At 43.7% G+C, this 21,708-nt stretch overlaps 3 protein-coding genes across 6 annotated transcripts in view; 1 reads left to right on the top strand and 2 right to left on the bottom strand.

The window, feature by feature from the left end:
* Positions 1–13,481, bottom strand: part of itgam.1 (integrin, alpha M (complement component 3 receptor 3 subunit), tandem duplicate 1) — a 30,544-nt gene extending 17,063 nt beyond the window's left edge. For 3 of the 4 annotated variants that reach the window (XR_015503771.1, XM_087275659.1, XM_087275661.1), the window contains exons 1-11: positions 13,323–13,481; positions 11,404–11,464; positions 9,471–9,585; positions 8,441–8,544; positions 7,393–7,469; positions 6,200–6,314; positions 5,616–5,746; positions 5,375–5,520; positions 1,933–2,080; positions 1,301–1,451; positions 1,097–1,170 (exon numbers count right to left, since the gene is read on the bottom strand). Coding sequence is in view for 3 of the 4 variants with exons in the window: in XM_087275659.1 (XP_087131785.1) it covers positions 1,097–1,170; positions 1,301–1,451; positions 1,933–2,080; positions 5,375–5,520; positions 5,616–5,746; positions 6,200–6,314; positions 7,393–7,469; positions 8,441–8,544; positions 9,471–9,585; positions 11,404–11,446 (1,104 nt within the window). In the remaining variant the exon portion in view is untranslated. Of the gene's footprint in view, positions 1–1,096; positions 1,171–1,300; positions 1,452–1,932; positions 2,081–5,374; positions 5,521–5,615; positions 5,747–6,199; positions 6,315–7,392; positions 7,470–8,440; positions 8,545–9,470; positions 9,586–11,403; positions 11,503–13,322 lie in introns of those variants that run through there. The other variant, XM_087275660.1, reaches the window with a different exon arrangement.
* The window catches only part of tlcd3bb (TLC domain containing 3Bb), a 538,378-nt gene that overhangs the window by 141,578 nt on the left and 375,092 nt on the right, over positions 1–21,708 (top strand). The gene's annotated exons all lie outside the window — the stretch shown is intronic.
* itgam.3 (integrin, alpha M (complement component 3 receptor 3 subunit), tandem duplicate 3) overlaps positions 20,398–21,708 on the bottom strand; it is a 35,610-nt gene continuing 34,299 nt past the window's right edge. The window contains exons 31-32 of the mRNA XM_087275657.1: positions 21,091–21,708; positions 20,398–20,699 (exon numbers count right to left, since the gene is read on the bottom strand). The exon at positions 21,091–21,708 is cut by the window's right edge and continues 52 nt beyond it. Coding sequence (XP_087131783.1) covers positions 21,671–21,708 — 38 coding nt within the window. The 3' untranslated portion in view covers positions 20,398–20,699; positions 21,091–21,670. The remainder of the gene's footprint in view (positions 20,700–21,090) is intronic.

Genomic DNA, 21,708 nt, shown 5'->3' with positions numbered 1-21,708 from the left:
CATTCAACCATATATAGTTTTCATTTAATGATAGTATTAAGCGAACTGTTGTTAAATGAAATATAATACATACTAATTTTAAAATCACAAATGACAAAATTAAATTTGGGGTAAAACAATTCAACAGAACAATAAGGCCATTTGGTAATGACAGATTCATACTCCATATTGTGTCCTTTTCATTGGTTTACTGTCATTAAGATAAATCAATGGTCTCAAACTCAATTCCTGGAGGACCGTAGTTCTGCACAGTTTAGCTCAAACCACCTTAAACTCATTCCGGCTTAATAGTCTTTAGTATTCTTGACCAGCTTGATTAGTTGGATCAGCTGTGTTTGATTTGGGTTGGAGCAAAACGCTGCAGCCCTCCAGGAATCCAGTTTGAGACCTATGAGTTAACTGAATGGTTAGTTTACCCCCAATATATATATATATATATATATATATATATATATATATATATATATATATATATATATATATATATATATATATATATATATTGTCTTTTGCCATTCAAATTTATTGTTTTTTTTAACCACAAAAGCAGATTTAAAAAAATAAATGCACCGAATGAAGAATGCTGAAAGCAAATGACTGAATGACTGAATGCAAAAAGAAAAAAACACTCTGCTCTGAATGTCAGTGAATATTGACCATCATCAAGCATATTGATTAAATCGAGAATTTTCATATTTGGATAAAATTTTAAAACAAGTGTTTTGTAATTAGAGAGGCGCAGTAGGTAGTGCTGTCGCCTCACAGCAAGAAGGTCGCTGGCTCGAGCCTCAGCTGGGTCAGTTGGCGTTTCTGTGTGGAGTTTGCATGTTCTACCTGCGTTCGCATGGGTTTCCCCCACAGTCCAAAGACATGTGATACAGGTGAATTGGGTAGGCTAAATTGTCCATAGTGTGTGAGTGTGAATAAGTGTGTGTGGATGTTTCCTAGAGATGGGTTGCACCTGGAAGCACATCCGCTGCGCAAAATATGTGCTGGATAAGTTGGCGGTTCATTCCGCTGTGGCGACCCCGGATTTATAAAAGGACTAAGCAGAAAAGAAAATGAATGAATGAATGAATGAATGTGTTGGAATTACATCTGATGTCAGTGCTGCACTAAACCCATCCTGTGCAAACTCCATTCGAGATGAATCTCCAGACGTCTGGGTTCCTAGCAAATAAAAGTGACATCAACAGAAATAACTATTGTTTTTATTACCATATATTAATAAACAATCTGACTGTCCTTACAAGATCAGATAACTGTAAAATGTAAGAATGCATTCCCACTGCAAACATACCTTCGATGGCAATAATGTTCTCTTTAAGTATTTCCCGAATGCTTTCCAGAGCATCAAAATCGGTAACTTTGAACACATGCTTATCGGTGGGTATGGATGCAATAACCGTTAGCTCATTTCTTGCACTGTATTTATTGAAAGCATTACCGACCTATGAAATGAAACAAAGTTTGGAAAACAAACAGTTAATTTCCAACACTTTCAAAGTAGCTATCATCAGATCTTGTATCTATCTTGTACATTGTCAACTTAAAATCTTGTTATAACTCATGCAGCCCTTTCATTTAAAGTTACTGTACAGACTCATTTTTTTACAATTATTGACTACAGCATGTTTAGTATGATGCAAAATAGGGCATTTGTTTAGTGTAATAAAATACATTTAATTAACAGTTTTTGAACAGTATCAAAGATGTTTAAATGGATAGTTCACCTATAAAGAAAGTTAGCTGATAATTTACTTACTAAGAAAAAAAGAATTCAAATTCGACATGAATTGGAAACATTTGTCTGAGGCTAATGCAGTTATATTAGACATGGGAATTCATTTTGTTTTGACAGTTATTTATATTTTGGGGTGAACTATCTCTAACAGAAGCAAAATGCTAAAAGCAAAAAATATGATGTCTTACCCCAATTGCATATCGTGTTATACTTTTTTCTTGTGCTTGTTGAACAGCTTCAGTCAAAAATTTATCGTTTGATTCTCCATCCGTGATGACGACCAGAATTTTACTGGCTGATTGTCTTGCACCTCCACTACTTACAAATAATGACTCCCTGTTTACATAGAAAATCATACAAAATATTAATAATAAAACATGTGAGCACACTTCTTCTGAACTACACTACCCATGATACATCTACAGTAGCTCTAGGCTAAAAAACTTGAGAATACTTTTCCCATTAAAAGTGTCATGATATTTGCTTTCACAAACTGTTTAATAAAGATAATAGGGGCATTGCATGAATAATAAGATTTTGTTGCCTTAAAGGGCACCTATGGTGAAAAATCTACTTTTCAAGCTGTTTGGAAAGACATGTGTGCAAGTATAGTGTATTGACCTTCATATTGGTGTAAAATAAACACACACAGCCCTTTTTTTTTCTTCAATTTAACAACAAAAATAAAAACGGTGGACCAATTGAAGCGGTTTTTAGACCGACCGCAACTTTACGTAGGAGTGCGGTCCCCCCGCCCACCAATATTGATTGACAGCCTTGCGTCACGATCATATCCTCAGTATCTTGTTGCACGTCCGCCATTTTCAGCGTGTGAGTCAAAGCGATATCGCTAAAGGAACACCTGTGCTCTATTTTTAGATGAAAGGCTCATTGGGCTCAACCCAAGATTAATATTCTCCACATTATCGCTGTAATCGGAATTATTGCTTGTACCTATTGCGTGGTGCTGTGCATTTCGGAGTTCTGGGCGTGGGTTTCTGTCGGCGTGCATGCGGTGGAGCATCGGGTCAGCGGCTCTGCGCTGCGTGGGTTTCTGTCGGGCTGCACGCAGCGACTTGGGGTTAGCGGCTCGGCGCTGCGTGGGTTTCTGTCGGGCTGCACGCAACGAGCTTCGGGTCAGCGGCTCGGCGCTGTGTGGGTGTCTGTCGGGCTGCACGCAGCGACCTGGGGTCAGCGGCTCTGCGCTGCGTGGGTTTCTGTCGGGCTGCACGCAGCGACTTGGGGTCAGCGGCTCGGCGCTGCGTGGGTTTCTGTCGGGCTGCACGCAACGAGCTTCGGGTCAGCGGCTCGGCGCTGCGTGGGTTTCTGTCGGGCTGCACGCAGCGACCTGGGGTCAGCGGCTCTGCGCTGCGTGGGTTTCTGTCGGGCTGCACGCAGCGACTTGGGGTCAGCATCTCGGTGCTGCGTGGGTTTCTGTCGGGCTGCACGCAACGAGCTTCGGGTCAGCGGCTCGGCGCTGTGTGGGTTTCTGTCGGGCTGCACGCAGCGACCTGGGGTCAGCGGCTCTGCGCTGCGTGGGTTTCTGTCGGGCTGCACGCAGTGACCTGGGGTCAGCGGCTCTGCGCTGCGTGGGTTTCTGTCGGGCTGCACGCAGCGAGCTTCGGGTCAGCGGCTCGGCACTGCGTGGGTTTCTGTCGTGCTGCACGCAGCGACCTGGGGTCAGTGGCTCGGCGCTGCGTGGGTTTCTGTCGGGCTGCACGCAGCGAGCTTCGGGTCAGCGGCTCGGCGATGCGTGGGTTTCTGTCGGGCTGCACGCAGCGAGCTTCGGGTCAGTGGCTCGGCGCTGCGTGGGTTGCTGTCGGGCTGCACGCAGCGAGCTTCGGGTCAGCGGCAGGGCACTGCGTGGGTTTCTGTCGGGCTGCACGCAGCGAGCTTCGGGTCAGCGGCTCGGTGCTGCATGGGTTTCTGTAGGGCTGCACGCAACGAGCTTCGGGTCAGCGGCTCGGCGCTGTGTGGGTTTCTGTCGGGCTGCACGCAGCGACCTGGGGTCAGCGGCTCTGCGCTGCGTGGGTTTCTGTCGGGCTGCACGCAGCGACTTGGGGTCAGCATCTCGGCGCTGCGTGGGTTTCTGTCGGGCTGCACGCAACGAGCTTCGGGTCAGCGGCTCGGCGCTGTGTGGGTTTCTGTCGGGCTGCACGCAGCGACCTGGGGTCAGCGGCTCTGCGCTGCGTGGGTTTCTGTCGGGCTGCACGCAGCGAGCTTCGGGTCAGCGGCTCGGCACTGCGTGGGTTTCTGTCGTGCTGCACGCAGCGACCTGGGGTCAGTGGCTCGGCGCTGCGTGGGTTTCTGTCGGGCTGCACGCAGCGAGCTTCGGGTCAGCGGCTCGGCGATGCGTGGGTTTCTGTCGGGCTGCACGCAGCGAGCTTCGGGTCAGTGGCTCGGCGCTGCGTGGGTTGCTGTCGGGCTGCACGCAGCGAGCTTCGGGTCAGCGGCAGGGCACTGCGTGGGTTTCTGTCGGGCTGCACGCAGCGAGCTTCGGGTCAGCGGCTCGGTGCTGCATGGGTTTCTGTAGGGCTGCACGCAGCGAGCTTCGGGTCAGTGCTGCCTGGGTTTCTGTCGGCATGCACACGGCCGAGCTTAAGTTAATTCAGTGTGTGTGGTTATTAGTCTCGGTGTACAAGCTCGGCACTTTTACACCGAGACTAACGTTATACAAAGACACAAATGTTTTTGTACTCTCTGCTTGGTCTGTGTGCGACTCGTACATGTACGGCTGAATGCTCATCCTAGCATAGCTTAGCTTCTCCTTCTGTCTGTCTGCCTGTCTGTTGCAAACACAGAGCGTGGGAGCTCTTGTCTCCGCCCCCTTGTTACATTGGGCGAGAAGCCGAAACTGTGAAGCAACACGCCCCTAAACAGCAAACTGTGTAAACGCCCCCAACATGACACTTTTTAACACATTATAATAAAAACATCTGAAATGTGTGTTGAACTGAACTTAAACTGGCACACTCAGAACAACCATAATATTAATATTAAAACATAAAAAGGGGTAAACTATGTGCCTTTTAAATGTAATATTTTGAACAGAGAAATGTAAAAATAAAAAATGCAATAAATTAATTTGTTCACAGCTTTTCTCAATTGCTAACACACCGTTCCTGATTCAATTGGCATATTTTTCAAAACCATTAATTCAGTTCTTAAACTCTATTTTCACACAAGTACTAATTTACTTAATGTCTTCTGCAAAAAGAAAGAAAAATAGTATTCTTTTCTATACAAAAACACCATAACTTTGCACAGGTTGAGTTCACAAATATAAACATAATATAATTTACTCAAGCTATAAAGTTAGAACTGAAGCCACAAGTTCAAAACTGTTCACACAAACAGCCAAACAGAAGTCTATTCAGAGAAAACACAGAATCATTTTTGTTTTTTGAGTTGGAAGTCTGAGGTTTATGCAACTATTTTCATTGATAATATAAAGCAAAAAATATATTTTAGCACACTTCTTCCTCTGCTATTGCTTTCCAAGGCTGTTTATTTTTATAGATTTAACAAAATTATACAAACAAAGATGACTGGCACTGTTATAAAATGGACTTGTGGCTTAAGTCCAACATGTGTACAGTAGCTCTGTGAGCATTACTACATCAGTCTTACACAAGCAGTCTTATAGCTGTTGCAGTGAAAGTCCATCCATGTGTTTGTTGTATCCCATTCACTGCTCTTTGCCACCAGGCAGGGTTTTTGACTTGTTGAAACTTGTAATGAATGACACATTCTGTAGAAAACTGTGCTATTGCAAACTGTGAGAAAGAAAGGTTCATTGCTTGATGGTAAGAAAATTGGAGTTAAAAACCATGCAAATGCAATATCTTAATGAATGCACTTAAAATCATACCTGTGTGTCACGGTCTATAAAACTCTTGATCATTTCTACAACAAAAGCCTTCATCTTATTAAAATCCACAGGATCTACACTTCCAGATCCATCCAATAAAAAAGCAATATCAATTTGTGATTTGGGGCATTCTGAGGTTGGAGAAAAGAAGATTTGCATCACATTTTCAGATAATGATTTATGCATGTTGAATGAAAGTTTGACAAACACTCACACACACACACATACACACACACACGCAAACACACGTACATAATATAATAAAATATTATATATTAACATAATATTCAATTTATTATATATATTGAATAGAGTCTTGTTTCTGTTTGTTTGGTTTTGCAAAAAAAAAGTTACAAATATTTTTAATGTCAATATTATTAGCCCCTTTTTTCGACTGGCTACAGAACAAACCACTGTTGTCCAATAACTTTCCTAATTAAACTAATTAACCTAGTTAAGCCTTTAAATTGTACTTTAAGTGTAATACTTGCAAAATAACATAAAAATAACATAAATAATCATCATGCCAAAGACAAAAGAAACTAGTTACGAGAGAGAGAGAGAGAGATGATCATCCTATTTACCTCTCAGAGAGCTGGGTATTGGACCTGTAAAACTTCTTCTGTGTTCATTAACAAAGCACATGCCATTGTAGGTGGACACTCCTGGACAGTTCTTTGGAATGGTTGGACCACAAACCTGGACGAGATGGAATTTAACATGAATTTTAATATTGTGAAAAGCACATATTATTTACACAACAAAAAAAACATTTTATTATGCATCTAAAACAAAAGTTAAAATACTTTTTCTCATTCCAAACACTCCAATCTAATTATTACTAAGCATAAAACACACTATTTTTGTCTTTTAACATTTAAAATAAAGTACATATGTAGAGTAAATTTTCAACTCAATCTTATGAAAGAACATTTACGATGTATTATACATTCTTTCATTTATTTATTATTTATTTATTTATTTATTTATTTTGGCTTAGTCATTTTATTCAAGGTATTATACATTTACAATTAATCACAACATGTACAAATGTTCTAAACACAGTTGAAGTCAGAACTATTAGCCCCCCTGTATTATTCACCCACCTGTTTATTTTTTCCCCAATTTCTGTTTAACGGAGAGAAGTTTTTTTTTAACACATTTCTAAACATAATACTTTTAACAACTCATTTCTAATAACTGATTTATTTTATCTTTGTCATGATGACAGTAAATAATATTTGACAAGATATTTTTTAAGATACTTCTATACAGCTTAAAGTGACATTTAAAGGCTTAACTAGGTTAATTAGGGTAAGATTGTATAATGGTGGTTTGTTCTTTAGACAATCAAAAAGAAATATAGCTTAAAGGCGTAAATAATTTTGACCTTAAAATGGTTTTTAATATGTTTACAGCTGCTTTTATTCTAGCCGAAATAAAACAAATAAGACTTTCTCCAGAAGACAAAATATTACAGACGTGCTGTGAAAATGTCTTTGCTCTGTTAAACATCATTTGGGAAATAATTATAAAAGAAAAAATATATGTTCAAAGGGGGGCTAATAATTCTGACTTCAACTGTGTATATACACACACACATTCATACTTTATGTATAATATACAATATATTAATTTGCCACCATAGCAATGAAAATATATTTATGACTTTAGTCATCTAGAAGTGTTAAATAGTTATATCAGGTGTGTGTTTTTTTGTTTTGTTTGTTTTTTGTTTTTCATTAATAATTTTTTTTTTTACTGATATCTAACTTACCACCAGCTTTGAAGAGCCTGGATCTTTAACCATGGAAAGTCCTAAAGACATGTTGACTGCTTCAGAGGGAACTCTACCTACATGCATACATAAAAAACTTTGAGATGAAACTTTACACAAATAACATTTACGTGTACTTAAAACATCTGAAGTAAAATTCAATATTTGATCCTGTATTTACCCGATCCTCTTTTTGCAGGTTCAAAGCAACGACAAGCAATAGAAGGAATATTTTCCATTTTAAAAAGAGTTTTTGTCCTAACCAACACCTGAAATTTATATTCTAAAGCTTCTTGATCACTTCAGGTACACCCCATGTGCTTTATTCAGTGTTAAATGCTAACAATGTGCGTTTAAATGCCATTTTACATGACATTTATTGCTGTACTACAGAAAGCAGCAGCAGATAGTTCACTTCAGATCTTAAAAATAACATAAACCCTTTGAAATTAAACTTTAGAACTGTGACTTTGCAAACTAACACATGAGTGATTCAGCATCTACATTTGATAATGCTAAAGAGATTTAATATGTATTAATTAGACCTAAACCTTACCATTTCATTGGAGTGCAGTTTTTAAATTTCTATCGTGTTTTGTCTGGTGTAAACAGCTCAATTGCTAATCACTGCAAATCTCGTCACGAAGCGTGTTGTTAGGACACGCGGTTACAATGTAACCTGCTCTCCTAATGTTTACATTTGTAATATTTATATTATTTGTTAATTAATAACCACCTCATGTGGAACTCTGAATTTGCGTCTCATTTCAGAGGCTGCTACTGTCCACCAGAGGCCAGCTAAAGATGGGTCCCTAGCAAATGCATTTCTTTCCCTGCTGGTTATTATGCTGGTGGTGACAGCTTTATCAATATATTGTATATCAATCCAATGTAAGAGCTCATATAGAATTTACTATATAGTAATCTTCATTTGCTGTATAAGAAAATGACAAAGCCTCATGATGCCTATACCCTATATAACCTATTAGTGGAGAACTGCATATAATATTTCAGTTATGTAATACTGCAGTATAAAATCCAAAATTACCATAAATATTCAATGATGAGCAGGTTCCTCGATTGACATCACAACTATAAATCTGTCCTCTTTCATCACGATTGATTTGAATTAAAGGATCACTCACAGTCAGTCTATAAGAAAAACACAAAGAATATGTGTTAAAATACATGTAACCAGCAATTCACTTAAGAGATTTCCTATGTTTCCTATAGCTCCTTTAGGCTATGCTGGGGCTGAGGAAGTTTCAATCCCCCAAAAAGTACAATAATAATATCTACCAATAATAACTGATCATAATAGAACAGCAGATCAACATATTATAATGATTACTGAAGAATCGTGAGACTCAAGACTGAAGTAATAATAATGAAAATTTAGCTTTGAATCATAGAAATAAATTAAATAAAAAAACTACATAATAATAGTAATATTATTTCACAGTTTGTCAAATAAATGCGGCTTTTCTGAGCAGAATTAGCTTTTAGAAGACCATCAACAAATTGTTTTTTTGTTATGAAATTGTCGGAGTATTACATGCTTGGAGAAAAGTGCACAATTCACACAGTGTAAATAAAACAGAAATGAGTACAAGTACAATCGCTTGCTGTTTTGAACATCTTCGTTCGTATTTCTTCATTTTTCTCAATTTTTTAACCAATTTCATTCTTTCTACAGTCAATCTAAACACATGCCAAGTCTATAATTCTGTATGTTAAATATTTACCAACAGGGGGTGCTGCAGTCAAACACACTTTGATGATGAGTTGGAAGTCCTAATTTCACTATAAATATTTCAATAACTTGTATAATTACCGAGTGCAACAGAGCACATAATACACTTTTTTTTTCCCACAGCTGAATCTATTTCAGATTTATGTTTTAAGACAAAAACAAGACACTCAGTGAAGGTTGACTGATGTTGGTGAGATGAATTCTTTCTGTCTCATAGGTTGCCTATGTTTTTTTTTTATTTTTATTTTTTTTAATTTAGTGAGGTCCAGCAATGCTGCACTTTTAAAATAATGAATCTTATCATTAGTGGTTATGTTGCTCTCACCTTGTCATGTCTTCTTGTATCACCTTGTAGCCAAAGGCAACATTATTGGTCAGTGGTGCAGTGAAAGTTTTCCAGGCAGCATGATCCACGTTAAAAGTCATCACTGACTGAGGCACTAAAGAGAATTGATAGAAAATACTGAAATAATAACTAGATACTAAATTGACATTGTTATGAGTGGATGTTTTCACTGGTGATGCAACTTTACAGCTACTAGAACAAATCAACGTGTAGCATAAACAATGGCCATTGTGTAATAAAATCAACCCAAGCTCATTCTGAAAACGTAGTCCCGCGGACGTTTCTGGAGACAGAATACGTCCCGGGAGGTACGTACTGCTGCATTTATTTTTTTTCAAGCGAACACTGTGGGGCGGTGTGACGCTGTTTTCCTTTCGCGCTCGCCGGCTGACCGCTCACCTCCTTGTGGAGGGCTTCCCCGCTGCAACCCGTTTGTCCACTCAGCTCACCGTGTAACGTCGGCAGGCTCGAGACGCAGAGAGGAGAAGTCGACCACGGCGATCGGTTTCGAGTCCGGGGGACAGCAGTTCCAGCAATCAGGTAAGACAAAAACAGAATCCCAAAAATTAAGTGAACGAATTTCGTGACAGGGTGAGAACGAAATCCGAAAACGCGGTGGAATAAAAAAAAACTAAAAAAATCAGGGCTTTTAGTTTTTTGGACGGCTTTTGTAAACTGTTGCTCGGGTTCAGGGAAGCGAGCGGGCGGGCGGGTCGATCGGTAAAATTGTTTGGGTTTAGGGAAAGAGGAGGGCGGTCAGCCGATTGGCCGGTCGCGCAGTCAATCATCCGGTCAGTCGGACAGCGGCCTCTGGCGGCCTCTGGCGGGTTGACGCGAGAACAGCGCGGGCGCAAACCGCACTCGCGAGAGACGTTCGAGATGAGAAAAAGCGCACAACGGCGGCCTCTCGTGGATTCGCAAAAACAAAAACTGCAACCGTACGTACCCGCCAGGACGTATTCCGCGCTCTCCAGAAACGTCCGCTGGACTACGTTTCCACAATGAGCCCGGGTTGAATAAAATTACCTTGCATAAGCATTGCAGCCATGTATTTAAAAAAATAAAGATAAAAAACACACTACACTTCAACTAATAAATTATTGTGAGAACTGCAGACAGTCATGAGCATATGCGTTATTTTTTGCAGTTCCTTTTTCATATGGTTAAATGTGTAATATAAATGTGTGCCAGCAGAAAGCTCACAAGGCAGAATTAGATCTGAGGGAATATTTAGAAAAGGAAGTTTAGGCTATTTGTTCTTGCCTTAAAAGGATATTTTCATCTTTCCATCACAGAAAGGTTTTATACACTTTTTTTGCATTTCTGAATGTTGAATAACTAAAGATTAACATTTATACACTTCATACAGTGATAGATGTGTGCTGATTTAGCCATTCAACTTCAAAGAATATGACAGGTTGTCACTGAGGTGGTACCTTTTCAAAAGGTACATATTTGTTTTTAAAGGGTCCCTAAAGATACCTCAAGGGTACATATTAGTACCTAAAAAATACAAAAGTACCTCTTAAAATTTGTAGGTACAAGTAAATGCCTTTGAGGTACCAATATGGAGACTTTAAGTACAAATGTGTGTTTTGAAAAGGTGTGGCCCAGTGACAGCTCTCGAACCTTTATTTCTGAGTGTATCATACAATCATGAGCAATCAAAATGCATTTCACACAGCTTTAAACATGAACCAATTTAGAATATGAAGAGTGTTTAGCAAATTTTGCTTAGTGCAATCATGCAACTATTTATATTGAGGATGTATCTTCTTGCCTCTCACTATTTACAATCTTGCAAGATGCAACAAAAGCTTTTGCAACGCAAGAAGACAGCTGAAATAGACTATGTTGGTTGTGAGATTAAATAACTAATCAAAGAAATACAGAAAAGAAGACATAATCTTACCACAGAAGATGCATAAACTGATGTAGGAGTACCAATCCATCATGATCTGTCAGATGTAGAACTGAAGGGTGCATGAGGGGAGGCAGACAAGTCAGATGTGTCAGAAGTGAGTCTTAGTTGTGAAAAGTGGTGCAAGCATCGACTAAAGAGGAACAGCAACACAAATGAGGAAATGAACACATACTCAAGAAAAATGACACTGTGATCTCTGACTTGTATTAAATTAAATCAGAAATCAACTATATTCTGTTTATAAACTATTTAAACATTCACTAGAAAGATACAATACAATAGTGAGGTAGTTCAAGAGAAATTTAGCATTAAAAGAAAACACTCGCTCACCCCGCTTAATGTTCATCCTGCTCAACTATCACCCACTATTCTTCTAAACATTAGGGGAGACCAGGGATGATTGTAACACAACTTTACTTTAGCACCTAAAACTACCCTTTTATAAGCTACATGACAAAATTTTAGGCAAAGTACCCACATTTGTCTACTACAAATATCAACTATTTAAATGTCTTAAACTGTATCACAGACTTTGTGAGATGATGAAAAACACAAAGTGGTCATTTGTTACAAGCTACCCCACTACTGGGTAGGTTGTAACACATACTGGGGTAAGTTGTAACTGATAGACAAAATACACAAAAACTAAGCGTACTACAAGTGATATGCCACAACAACAGCTTAATTGTAAATAAATGACTGCAACAATACAATAAATGTGAATATTGCATGTGTGTGTGCATATTGTGTGTGTTTGAGCATGCACATGTGCGTTTGTGTGTGCATGTCTGTACATATGTATGTGTGTGTAAGTGTTTGTATACTTTCAAAGCGCGTGTTTTAACCTATCCCGCCACTGTCACCCAAGCTAGCTGTATTAGCATGGTGCTTTGAAATTAGCCGGAGGTTTATACACCGTTCTTTACTAGAGAAACTACAGTTTGATCTGATATAACTCATATAGCATCATCTACAATGGTAGAGGTACTAAACTAAATATTATCTTGCTATTTATTTTTACTTTCTTACCTCAGAATTTGATTTTCTGTTGTAGCTTCTGGAGAAATAGCAAGACTGACTGGAAAATCTCCATGTGTGATTGTTAAGGATACCTGAGGAAACTGAAAATGTTATGACCCCTATCTTATGCCTGATTTGTGAAACTGGTAGTGTTACAACTCTCCTCTAACTATCCTAGTAAATTTAGCTCTTTAACTCCTGCAATATCACATGAAAACTTTCTATAAGAACATAGAGATATTGGGAATAACAAATCAAAGGATTCCAGGATTTATGTTGTTGTTGTTGAAGAATTTTAACATATTTTACAGTCAAAACTAAATAGGTCATGCAATAAAGATAAAAATGAAAAAGAAAGAAATGTGTGTATGGGTGTTTCCCAGTACTGGATTTTAGCTGGAAGGGCATCCTCTGCGTAAAACATCTGCTATAGGTTCATATCTGGTGAACCTTGATAAATAAGGGACTAAACTGAAGGAAAATAAATGAATGAATGTTCTAAATTGTAAATGCGTGTAAATTATTGATGAATTGAAAGTGATGCTGTTGCAGATGCAATAAGAGCTCTTTAGTATGTCTGATCAAACTGCTATTGTAGCCTAGGCCTATTATATAACAGAAGAAAACATGCAGGGGCAGGGGCGTAGCGGACATTTAAAAAGTGTATCGAGGGGGGACAGAGATCCAAAAGTTTATATTCATATAACTATTAATCACTCGTTTCTAAATGGTTTGGCTCTAAAAGTGAACGGGACGTATCCCACATACTCCCAGTTGTCGCTACACCCCTAAGCAAGGATGTTGTTCTCACAGGCATCTGGAGAAAGACTCCACTTTTTCTAAAAAAAAAAAAAAAGGCTACTTCCATAGAATTAAACAGTTTTTACCACTTTTGAATCCCTTCCATCGATCCCCAGGTCTTGCAGGAGCACTTTTTAGCCTAGCTTAGGGTGACGTCGTAATTTTTTAATGAAATGATGAAATGTCAGGATATGTCAGGAAATCCAAGTCGCCGCCTCGCCGGACAAATCGCCCTTCCCTCTAGTGCGTCACACGTGTGTGCGCATTTTGATAACTCCAACACAGTGGGGTTCCCCTTCGGTTGGGGAACTTCAGTGCCATGAATGGGAGGATTCGGATCAGAAGCCGCTTATCTGGAGAGTATTGAACGGGCCAATGAATGAAATTAATTGGCAGCGTAAGCTTGCGCAGGTGTGCGACATCTGCAATTATCTCAGCATATAAGCACACCTGAAGCCAGCAGACGCCATCCTTTTCGCTTCAGATCCTTTCTGAGTGAGTCGATGAGGGTTCCTCTTGCTGATCAGCACTTCAGAGCGAACGAGTGTGTCTCCCGGTCCAGAGTGGGTCTTCGCGGTGGCAGACGGTCGAGCTGGGTTACTCCCTTGCCTGCGGTTCTTTGGGTCCGGTCCTCCAGAGCGGTGCGTATAGTTGCAACTTTCCTAAAAGAGCAACACAGTCGTGCAGCACGTCCTTTTCAGGATGGCGCTCCGACTGTGCGTTTCTGGATGCGGGGGTTTCCTGTCTCCGGATGATGGACACGATCACTGCATTGCATGTTTGGGGGTCCAGCATGTTAATGCGGTGCTCGCGGGCGGTTCATGTCGTCATTGCGATGCCATGACCGTTGCACAGCTAAGATCGCGGCTAACTTTCGCAAGAGAGCGAGCCACCCCAGTTGCCTCCTGTTCTAAAAAAGCAGCGGGCGCTCGGGCAGATCTGAGGGTTTCAGCGGGAGCTAATCCGCCGCCCACGGGCTCGCGGACCTCTCGCTCCTCACGGCGCTCCATCCAAGCTTCGGGTGGTGAGAGTGATCCGTCTAACCAGATGGTAGCTCTCACACTCGCTGACACCGGAGATCAGATGTCCTCCGCGGCATCGGAGGGTGGGCTTTCACTGTCCGACGAAGATCCGGACCCGCTCGCCCCCTCCGGGCAGGTGAGCGCTGTCAAATCGGATCCTGAAGCGGACATGTTAGCCGTGCTTTCCCGGGCTGCTTCGGCCGTGGGGTTGGAGATGGTTTATCCCCCAGCTCCGCGGCCGGACCGACTAGATGGGTGCTACGTAGAGGACCAGAAGGCGAAGCCTTCGAAGCCTCTCGTCCCCTTCTTCCCGGAAGTGCACAGTAGGCTCACGCAGTCCTGGAGGGCACCTTTCTCTGCCCGTGCTGCGAGTACCTCCGCCCTCACCGCCCTTGACGGCGGAGCTGCCAGGGGGTATGAGGCGATCCCGTCAGTGGAGCGCGCTATCGCGGTCAATCTTTGTCCGCGCGGCGCCTCTACGTGGCGGGGTTTGCCCCGCCTCCCGTCCAAAGCCTGTAGGTTGTCTGCCTCCCTCGGAGCCAGAGCTTATAAGGCTGCGGGCCAGGCTGCTTCTGCTTTGCACGCGATGGCCACCTACCAGCGCTACCAAGCGCAGGCGCTGGCCGAGCTGCACGAGGGCGGGTCCAACCCAAGCTTATTACATGAGCTGCGCACCGCGACCGACTATGCTCTTCGGACTACTAAGTCCGCCGCGTGTGCGCTGGGGAGGACGATGTCCACACTTGTGGTTCAGGAACGCCACCTCTGGCTAAACCTGGCCGATATGCGCGACGTTGACAAAGTTCGCTTTCTTGACTCGCCCATATCCCAGGCTGGCCTGTTCGGCGACACCGTCGGTGAATTCACCCAGGAATTCAAGGCGGTGAAAGAGCAGTCGGATGCGATGGGCAATGTCATCTATCGGCGTGGCCGTAAGCCCGCTCCGCCCGCCGAGCCATCCACCTCCGCTGTTCCTCGCCGAGGGCGCCCGCCAACGAGTGCTGCCCCGCCCCCGCCTGCGCCTCCGGCCAAGCGGGCGCGGCGTTCACCTCGAAAGCAGGCAGCCCCTCCTGCCCAGGGCGCCGTTAAGTCCGGTAAACGGACCGCGAAGCGTCCCTGAGACAGGCCATCCGGAGAAGAGGAAACTTGCTCTTTCCCCGCTGGAGGGCGGGGCCCCGATAACAACGGTACTTTTCAGTGCCACCAAAACATCAGTAAAAGAGCACTTTTTCCCTTCCCCGGATGTGACTGCACGAGTTCTGCCAGTCCGGGACGCGCTGCCTTCCGGCTCGCAGACTCTACGTGCTTCGCCAGTGGCTCACGAGCGCTGGGGGGACGGTCTCCCTTCCCTCAGCCCTCCAGCCCCCTCTCCGGAGTCAGGGTGCGGAGCCAGAGCGAATCGCTCTCCTCCAGCTTTTCCGCGGGACCCTCGTGCTTCCCGGATCAGCACACCCACTCCGCGCTGCCCCACCGCTGGTACGTCAGCGATTGTAGCGATGACTCCATTAGCGAGGGCTCTGCCTGCCTGGTTAGCGCGGGCCAGCCCCTCGCGGTGGCTCATACGCACAATCAGACTCGGTTACGCGATTCAGTTCGCGAAACGGCCCCCCAAGTTTACGGGCATGTATTTCTCCAGGGTCAACCCCCTGTCCGCCCCTGTCTTGCGAGAGGAGATTGCTGCCCTCCTGGCGAAGGGTGCAATCGAGCCGGTTCCTCCAGCCGAGATGGAGAGTGGGTTTTACAGCCCATACTTCATCGTACCCAAAAAGAGCGGTGGGTCACGGCCAATCCTAGATCTGCGCGTTTTGAACCGCTGTCTGCACAAGCTGCCGTTCAGAATGCTCACGCAGAGGCGCATTCTCCAATGCGTTCGTCCTCGGGATTGGTTTGCAGCCATAGACCTGAAGGACGCGTATTTCCATGTCTCCATTCTTCCACGCCACCGCCAATTTCTGCGGTTTGCGTTCGAGGGTCGAGCGTGGCAGTACAAGGTCCTCCCCTTCGGGCTCTCTCTGTCTCCGCGGGTCTTCACCAAACTCGCGGAGGGTGCCCTAGCGCCCCTTCGGCTCGCGGGCATTCGCATACTCGGTTATCTCGACGACTGGCTGATTTTAGCCCACTCGCGGGAGCAATTGATTATGCACAGGGACGAGGTGCTTCGGCATCTCCGCCTACTGGGGCTTCAGGTCAACCGAGAAAAGAGCAAACTCGCCCCCGTGCAGAGGATTTCTTTTCTCGGGATGGAGCTGGACTCGATCACCATGGTAGCGCACCTCTCCGAGGAACGCGCTCGCCTGTTGCTGAACTGTCTGAGGGAGCTCGACAGCAAACTAGTGGTCCCACTGAAGTTCTTTCAGAGGCTCCTGGGGCATATGGCATCCGCAGCCGCCGTCACGCCGCTCGGGTTGCTCCATATGAGACCACTTCAGCACTGGCTTCACGATCGGGTCCCCAGACGCGCATGGCACGCGGGCACACACCGGGTCTCGGTTACTGCGCTGTGTCGCCGCGCCCTCAGCCCTTGGAACGACCCCTCGTTCCTACAGGCCGGTGTGCCTCTAGGACAGGCGTCCAGCCATGTTGTTGTTTCAACAGACGCTTCCAACACGGGTTGGGGGGCCGTGTGTTGCGGGCATGTGGCTGCGGGCCTCTGGAAGGGTGCCCAGCTGCATTGGCATATCAATCGCCTAGAGCTGTTGGCAGTGTTCCTCGCTCTCCACCGCTTTTTACCGGTGCTGGAGCGGCAACACGTGCTGGTCAGGACGGACAGTACGGCGGCGGCGGCGTATATCAACCGCATGGGGGGTATGCGCTCTCGCCGCATGTCTCAGCTCGCCCGCCGTCTGCTCCTCTGGAGTCACCCGCGGCTGAAATCGCTGCGCGCCATTCACGTCCCAGGCACGCTCAATCGTGCAGCCGATGCGCTCTCACGACAGCTGTTACGCCCTGGAGAATGGAGACTCCACCCCGAGTCTGTTCAGCTGATATGGGCGCGATTCGGGGAGGCCCAGATCGATCTGTTTGCTTCCCCCGAGAACGCTCACTGCCAGTTGTTTTTTTCCCTGACCGAGGGCTCTCTCGGCACGGATGCACTGGCCCACAGCTGGCCTCGGGGCATGCGCAAGTATGCGTTTCCCCCAGTGAGCCTGCTCGCGCAGTTTCTGTGCAAGGTCAGGGAGGACGAGGAACAGGTTCTGCTAGTTGCGCCCCTTTGGCCCAACCGGACCTGGATATCAGAGCTCTCACTCCTCGCGACGGCCCTCCCCTGGCGGATCCTTTTGAGAGAGGACCTACTCTCTCAGGGACAGGGCACCATCTGGCACCCTCGCCCCGATCTTTGGAACCTCCACGTGTGGTCCCTAGACGCGAGGAAGACTTAGGTAACCTACCGACTGCGGTGGTTAATACCATCACTCAGGCTAGAGCCCCCTCCACGAGGCGCGCCTACGCCCTGAAGTGGAGTCTATTCACTGAATGGTGCGTCTCTCGCAGAGAAGACCCCCGAAATTGCCAGATTAGTGTTGTGCTCTCTTTCCTTCAAGAGAAGTTGGACAGCAGGCTGTCGCCCTCCACTCTCAAGGTTTACGTGGCCGCCATCTCCGCTTATCATAGCGCGGTAGCTGGCGGCACCGTGGGAAAGCATAACCTGGTCATCCAGCTCCTTAGGGGTGCTAGGCGAATTAATCCATCTCGCCCCCCTCTCATACCCTCTTGGGATCTCGCCCTCGTTCTCACGAGTCTGCGATCCGATCCCTTTGAGCCACTCGAATCAGTATCTCTAAGATTTCTGTCCCTGAAGACAGCTCTGCTGGTTGCGTTGGCCTCCATCAAGAGGGTCGGGGACCTGGAGGCATTTTCGGTCAGTGACTCGTGCCTGGAATTCGGGCCGGATTACTCTCACGTTATCCTGAGACCCCGCCCCGGTTATGTGCCCAAGGTTCCTACCACCCCCTTTAGAGATCAGGTAGTGAACCTGCAAGCGCTGCCCCCGGAGGAGGCAGACCCAGCCCTTTCTTTACTTTGTCCAGTTCGCGCTCTGCGCATTTATGTGGACCGTACTCAGAATTTTAGATCATCTGAGCAGCTCTTTGTCTGTTATGGCGGTCGGCAGCAGGGAAGTGCCGTATCGAAACAAAGATTATCCCACTGGATTGTGGATGCCATTTCACTCGCTTATTCGAGTCGAGGTCAGCCGTGTCCCCCGGGAGTACGTGCACACTCCACTCGGAGCGTTGCATCCTCTTGGGCGCGTGCACGCGGCGCCTCTCTAACAGACATCTGTAGAGCTGCGGGCTGGGCGACACCCAACACATTTGCAAGGTTTTACAATCTGCGAGTGGAGCCGGTTTCCTCAAGGGTATTAGGTAACCCTTTGGTGATTGAGGAGACAACTCGGTAGGGTGTTGAAACACGCTTGCTGCGCCATTCTCCCTAACACGGAGGTACGTGCGCCTTTTTTATCTGTCAGTAAAGTTCCCCGTCAGGTGAGCCCTGCAGATTCCTCCGTGGCCCCCAGCACTGACTCAGCGGAGGAGTCACTTGCTGGCCCACTACGTTGTAGGTCTGCCCGCTGGTCAGCCCGCGTTTTGGGTATAGGTGCCTGCTATGCGTGATCCCCACTAGGCGATCCCATATGCTTATTCCGCCACGGTTAAGTCCCCCCCCTGGGCGGACCCGTGTCTTCCCTCTCCGCTAACCACTCTTTGCTATGCGTACTCCCCCTTTTTAGGGCTAGTCCATAGGTAAATTCTGCCATCTATCCCCCCCTTGGGTAACGGATGGCCTCCGCAGCGTCCTCCCTATCGGGATTGCACGCTTCCCAACGTACTGTCGTATTTCCTAGAATTATCTAGATGCTCACGACTTCCCAAAAAATATATCTAAATCCGTAAAACTTCTGTTGAAGTAGGATAAATTAGGGCCAGGGACACGTTGGAGGACCGCGCCCCCCATGATGTGGGTGCGTCACGCTTGCTTGACTATCTCCTCATCGGGGGTGTTGGTAAGGTGCAGTCATTATGGCGCTTTCCATATTCTCCCATTCATGGCACTGAAGTTCCCCAACCGAAGGGGAACGTTCGAGGTTACAGAAGTAACCCTTCGTTCCCCGAGGAGGGGAACGGAAGTGCCATATTCCGTCGCCATAATGACTGTCCCTTAGCTGTTTGAAAGTCTCTTCAGCTTAAAAGGATGGCGTCTGCTGGCTTCAGGTGTGCTTATATGCTGAGATAATTGCAGATGTCGCACACCTGCGCAAGCTTACGCTGCCAATTAATTTCATTCATTGGCCCGTTCAATACTCTCCAGATAAGCGGCTTCTGATCCGAATCCTCCCATTCATGGCACTTCCGTTCCCCTCCTCGGGGAACGAAGGGTTACTTCTGTAACCTCGAACGTTTTTTATATTGTTGACAGCAACAAGGAACAGAAGTGTCATCTGATTTACAAGCAGCACCTAAAAGGATTTAAAATGGCAACTGGAAAATGACGGAGTTTTACCACCTGTTCGAAAGTAAAACTATCGATAACTGGACATTCATGTGAATAGTTCAGATGCAAAAACCTCTAAATGCCATCTGAATTGTTCTCTAAAATGATAATTTTTGTCAGCCTCCTATGTTTATGTTCAGTTATTTCACTTTAAAGGTAATGTAAATAAGTTATTTGTCACGATGAAAGTAAAAATTATTGAGTCTACACACTAGGAGTCGGAGAAAACTGATAATTTTAGAAGAAAAAATTAAATGGCTTTGAGTTTTTTTACACTCTTAATTAAACCTGCTTTTATTTTTCATTGAAAGCATTTGAAAGCACATTTTGTTATTTAATTTAGGATGAATATAGTTCTGGTAATAAAATGCATTGTTATTATAACCTCATATTTAATGTTGATTCCGAATTTAATATTAGAAATAAAGCTGACAAAGATGCATAATCCAATAATTGGTGATTATGTTCATAATGGGACATTTTAAAGCAATATCTGTGAGACAAAAAAAAAATACATTTCTGTTAGAAAATCATTATGCAAAAGGTATTAGATATTTGCTAATATTGACAAAATTATTCATAAAAATGCTTAATCACAAAACAAAATGAGAGTAGTGTTCCATTTGTTAATATTGAAACGGAGGAAATTTGAATTATTAAAACTTGTTTATAATGTCACAGATAAACCAAATGTATGCTAATGTCATACTGAACTCAGACTGTGTGCGCAAATATATGTGATTGTCAAAAACAGTGTTAAAGATGTGAATTTGCTAAATGATGGAATTTAATTAAATATAAAAAAGCTTTTTTTTACCTATATTCTTTCGTGTTTCTAGTCTAAATATCCAAAAATCCTAAATTAAGAAGCATTTTCTAGACAAGCAAAGTATATTGTCTTGTTTTAATAAATAATATGTCAAGATTAAGTCTTATTCAAGACAAAAAAAACTATATATATATATATATATATATATATATATATATATATATATATATATATATATATATATATATATATATATATATATATATATATATATATATATATATATATATATATATATATATATATATATATATATTGCTTACCCCATTGGGTTATATATATATATATATATATATATATATATATATATATATATATATATATATATATATATATATATATATATATATATATATATATATATATATATATATATATATCTTCTTCCTCTTCTTTGGCCTTGGTCCCGTATGGTTGCGGGGTCGGCTCTTTGGAACAAGCCATTTTAGACTTGTCCATATGATAACGACTTTTTTTACACATTCCGGCCAGCCTGTCGTCTGGGCCTGTCACCCTCATACACTCATACACTACGGACAATTTAGCCTACCCAATTCACCTGCATGTCTTTGGACTGTGGGGGAAACCGGAGCACCCGGAGGAGACCCACGCGAATGCAGGGAAAACATGAAAACATGCAAACTCCTCACAGAAATGCCAACTGAGCAGAGGTTTGAACCAGCAACCTTCTTGCTGTGAGGTGACAGTACTACCTACTGCGCCACTGATATATATATATATATATATACCCAATGCATTAACTAATGATAAAAAGCAGTAGTATTTAGTTATGCATTAGTAAATGTTGAATATGATAACTAATTGCTGTAGAAGTTTTCTTTTGTAAAGTGTGATCGCTTCAGCTGCAGTTCTGTTTTTGCTTACTTGTTTCCAAACTTTTAACATGTGGTTTAGAATGCTGAAATTCACTGTATTTGACAAGCCATGAAAAGACAGATTACATTAAACATACATTTTCTATTGTCTGACCCAACAGAAATCAGATGTTGTTGTTTTTTTATGTATGATCATATTTATTCAGTATATTTAAAATTATACTTAATTATCAACTGTTAGCAATGAATCAACTGTATTATTTGTTTTTTTCTAGATTTTCCAGTTCATCAGCAT

The sequence above is a fragment of the Danio rerio genome, chromosome 12 (genome assembly GCF_052040795.2).
Source record: "Danio rerio strain M-AB ecotype USA chromosome 12, GRCz13ab, whole genome shotgun sequence".
Taxonomy (NCBI): domain Eukaryota; kingdom Metazoa; phylum Chordata; class Actinopteri; order Cypriniformes; family Danionidae; genus Danio; species Danio rerio.
This window is presented reverse-complemented; position numbering and strand designations above follow the sequence as displayed.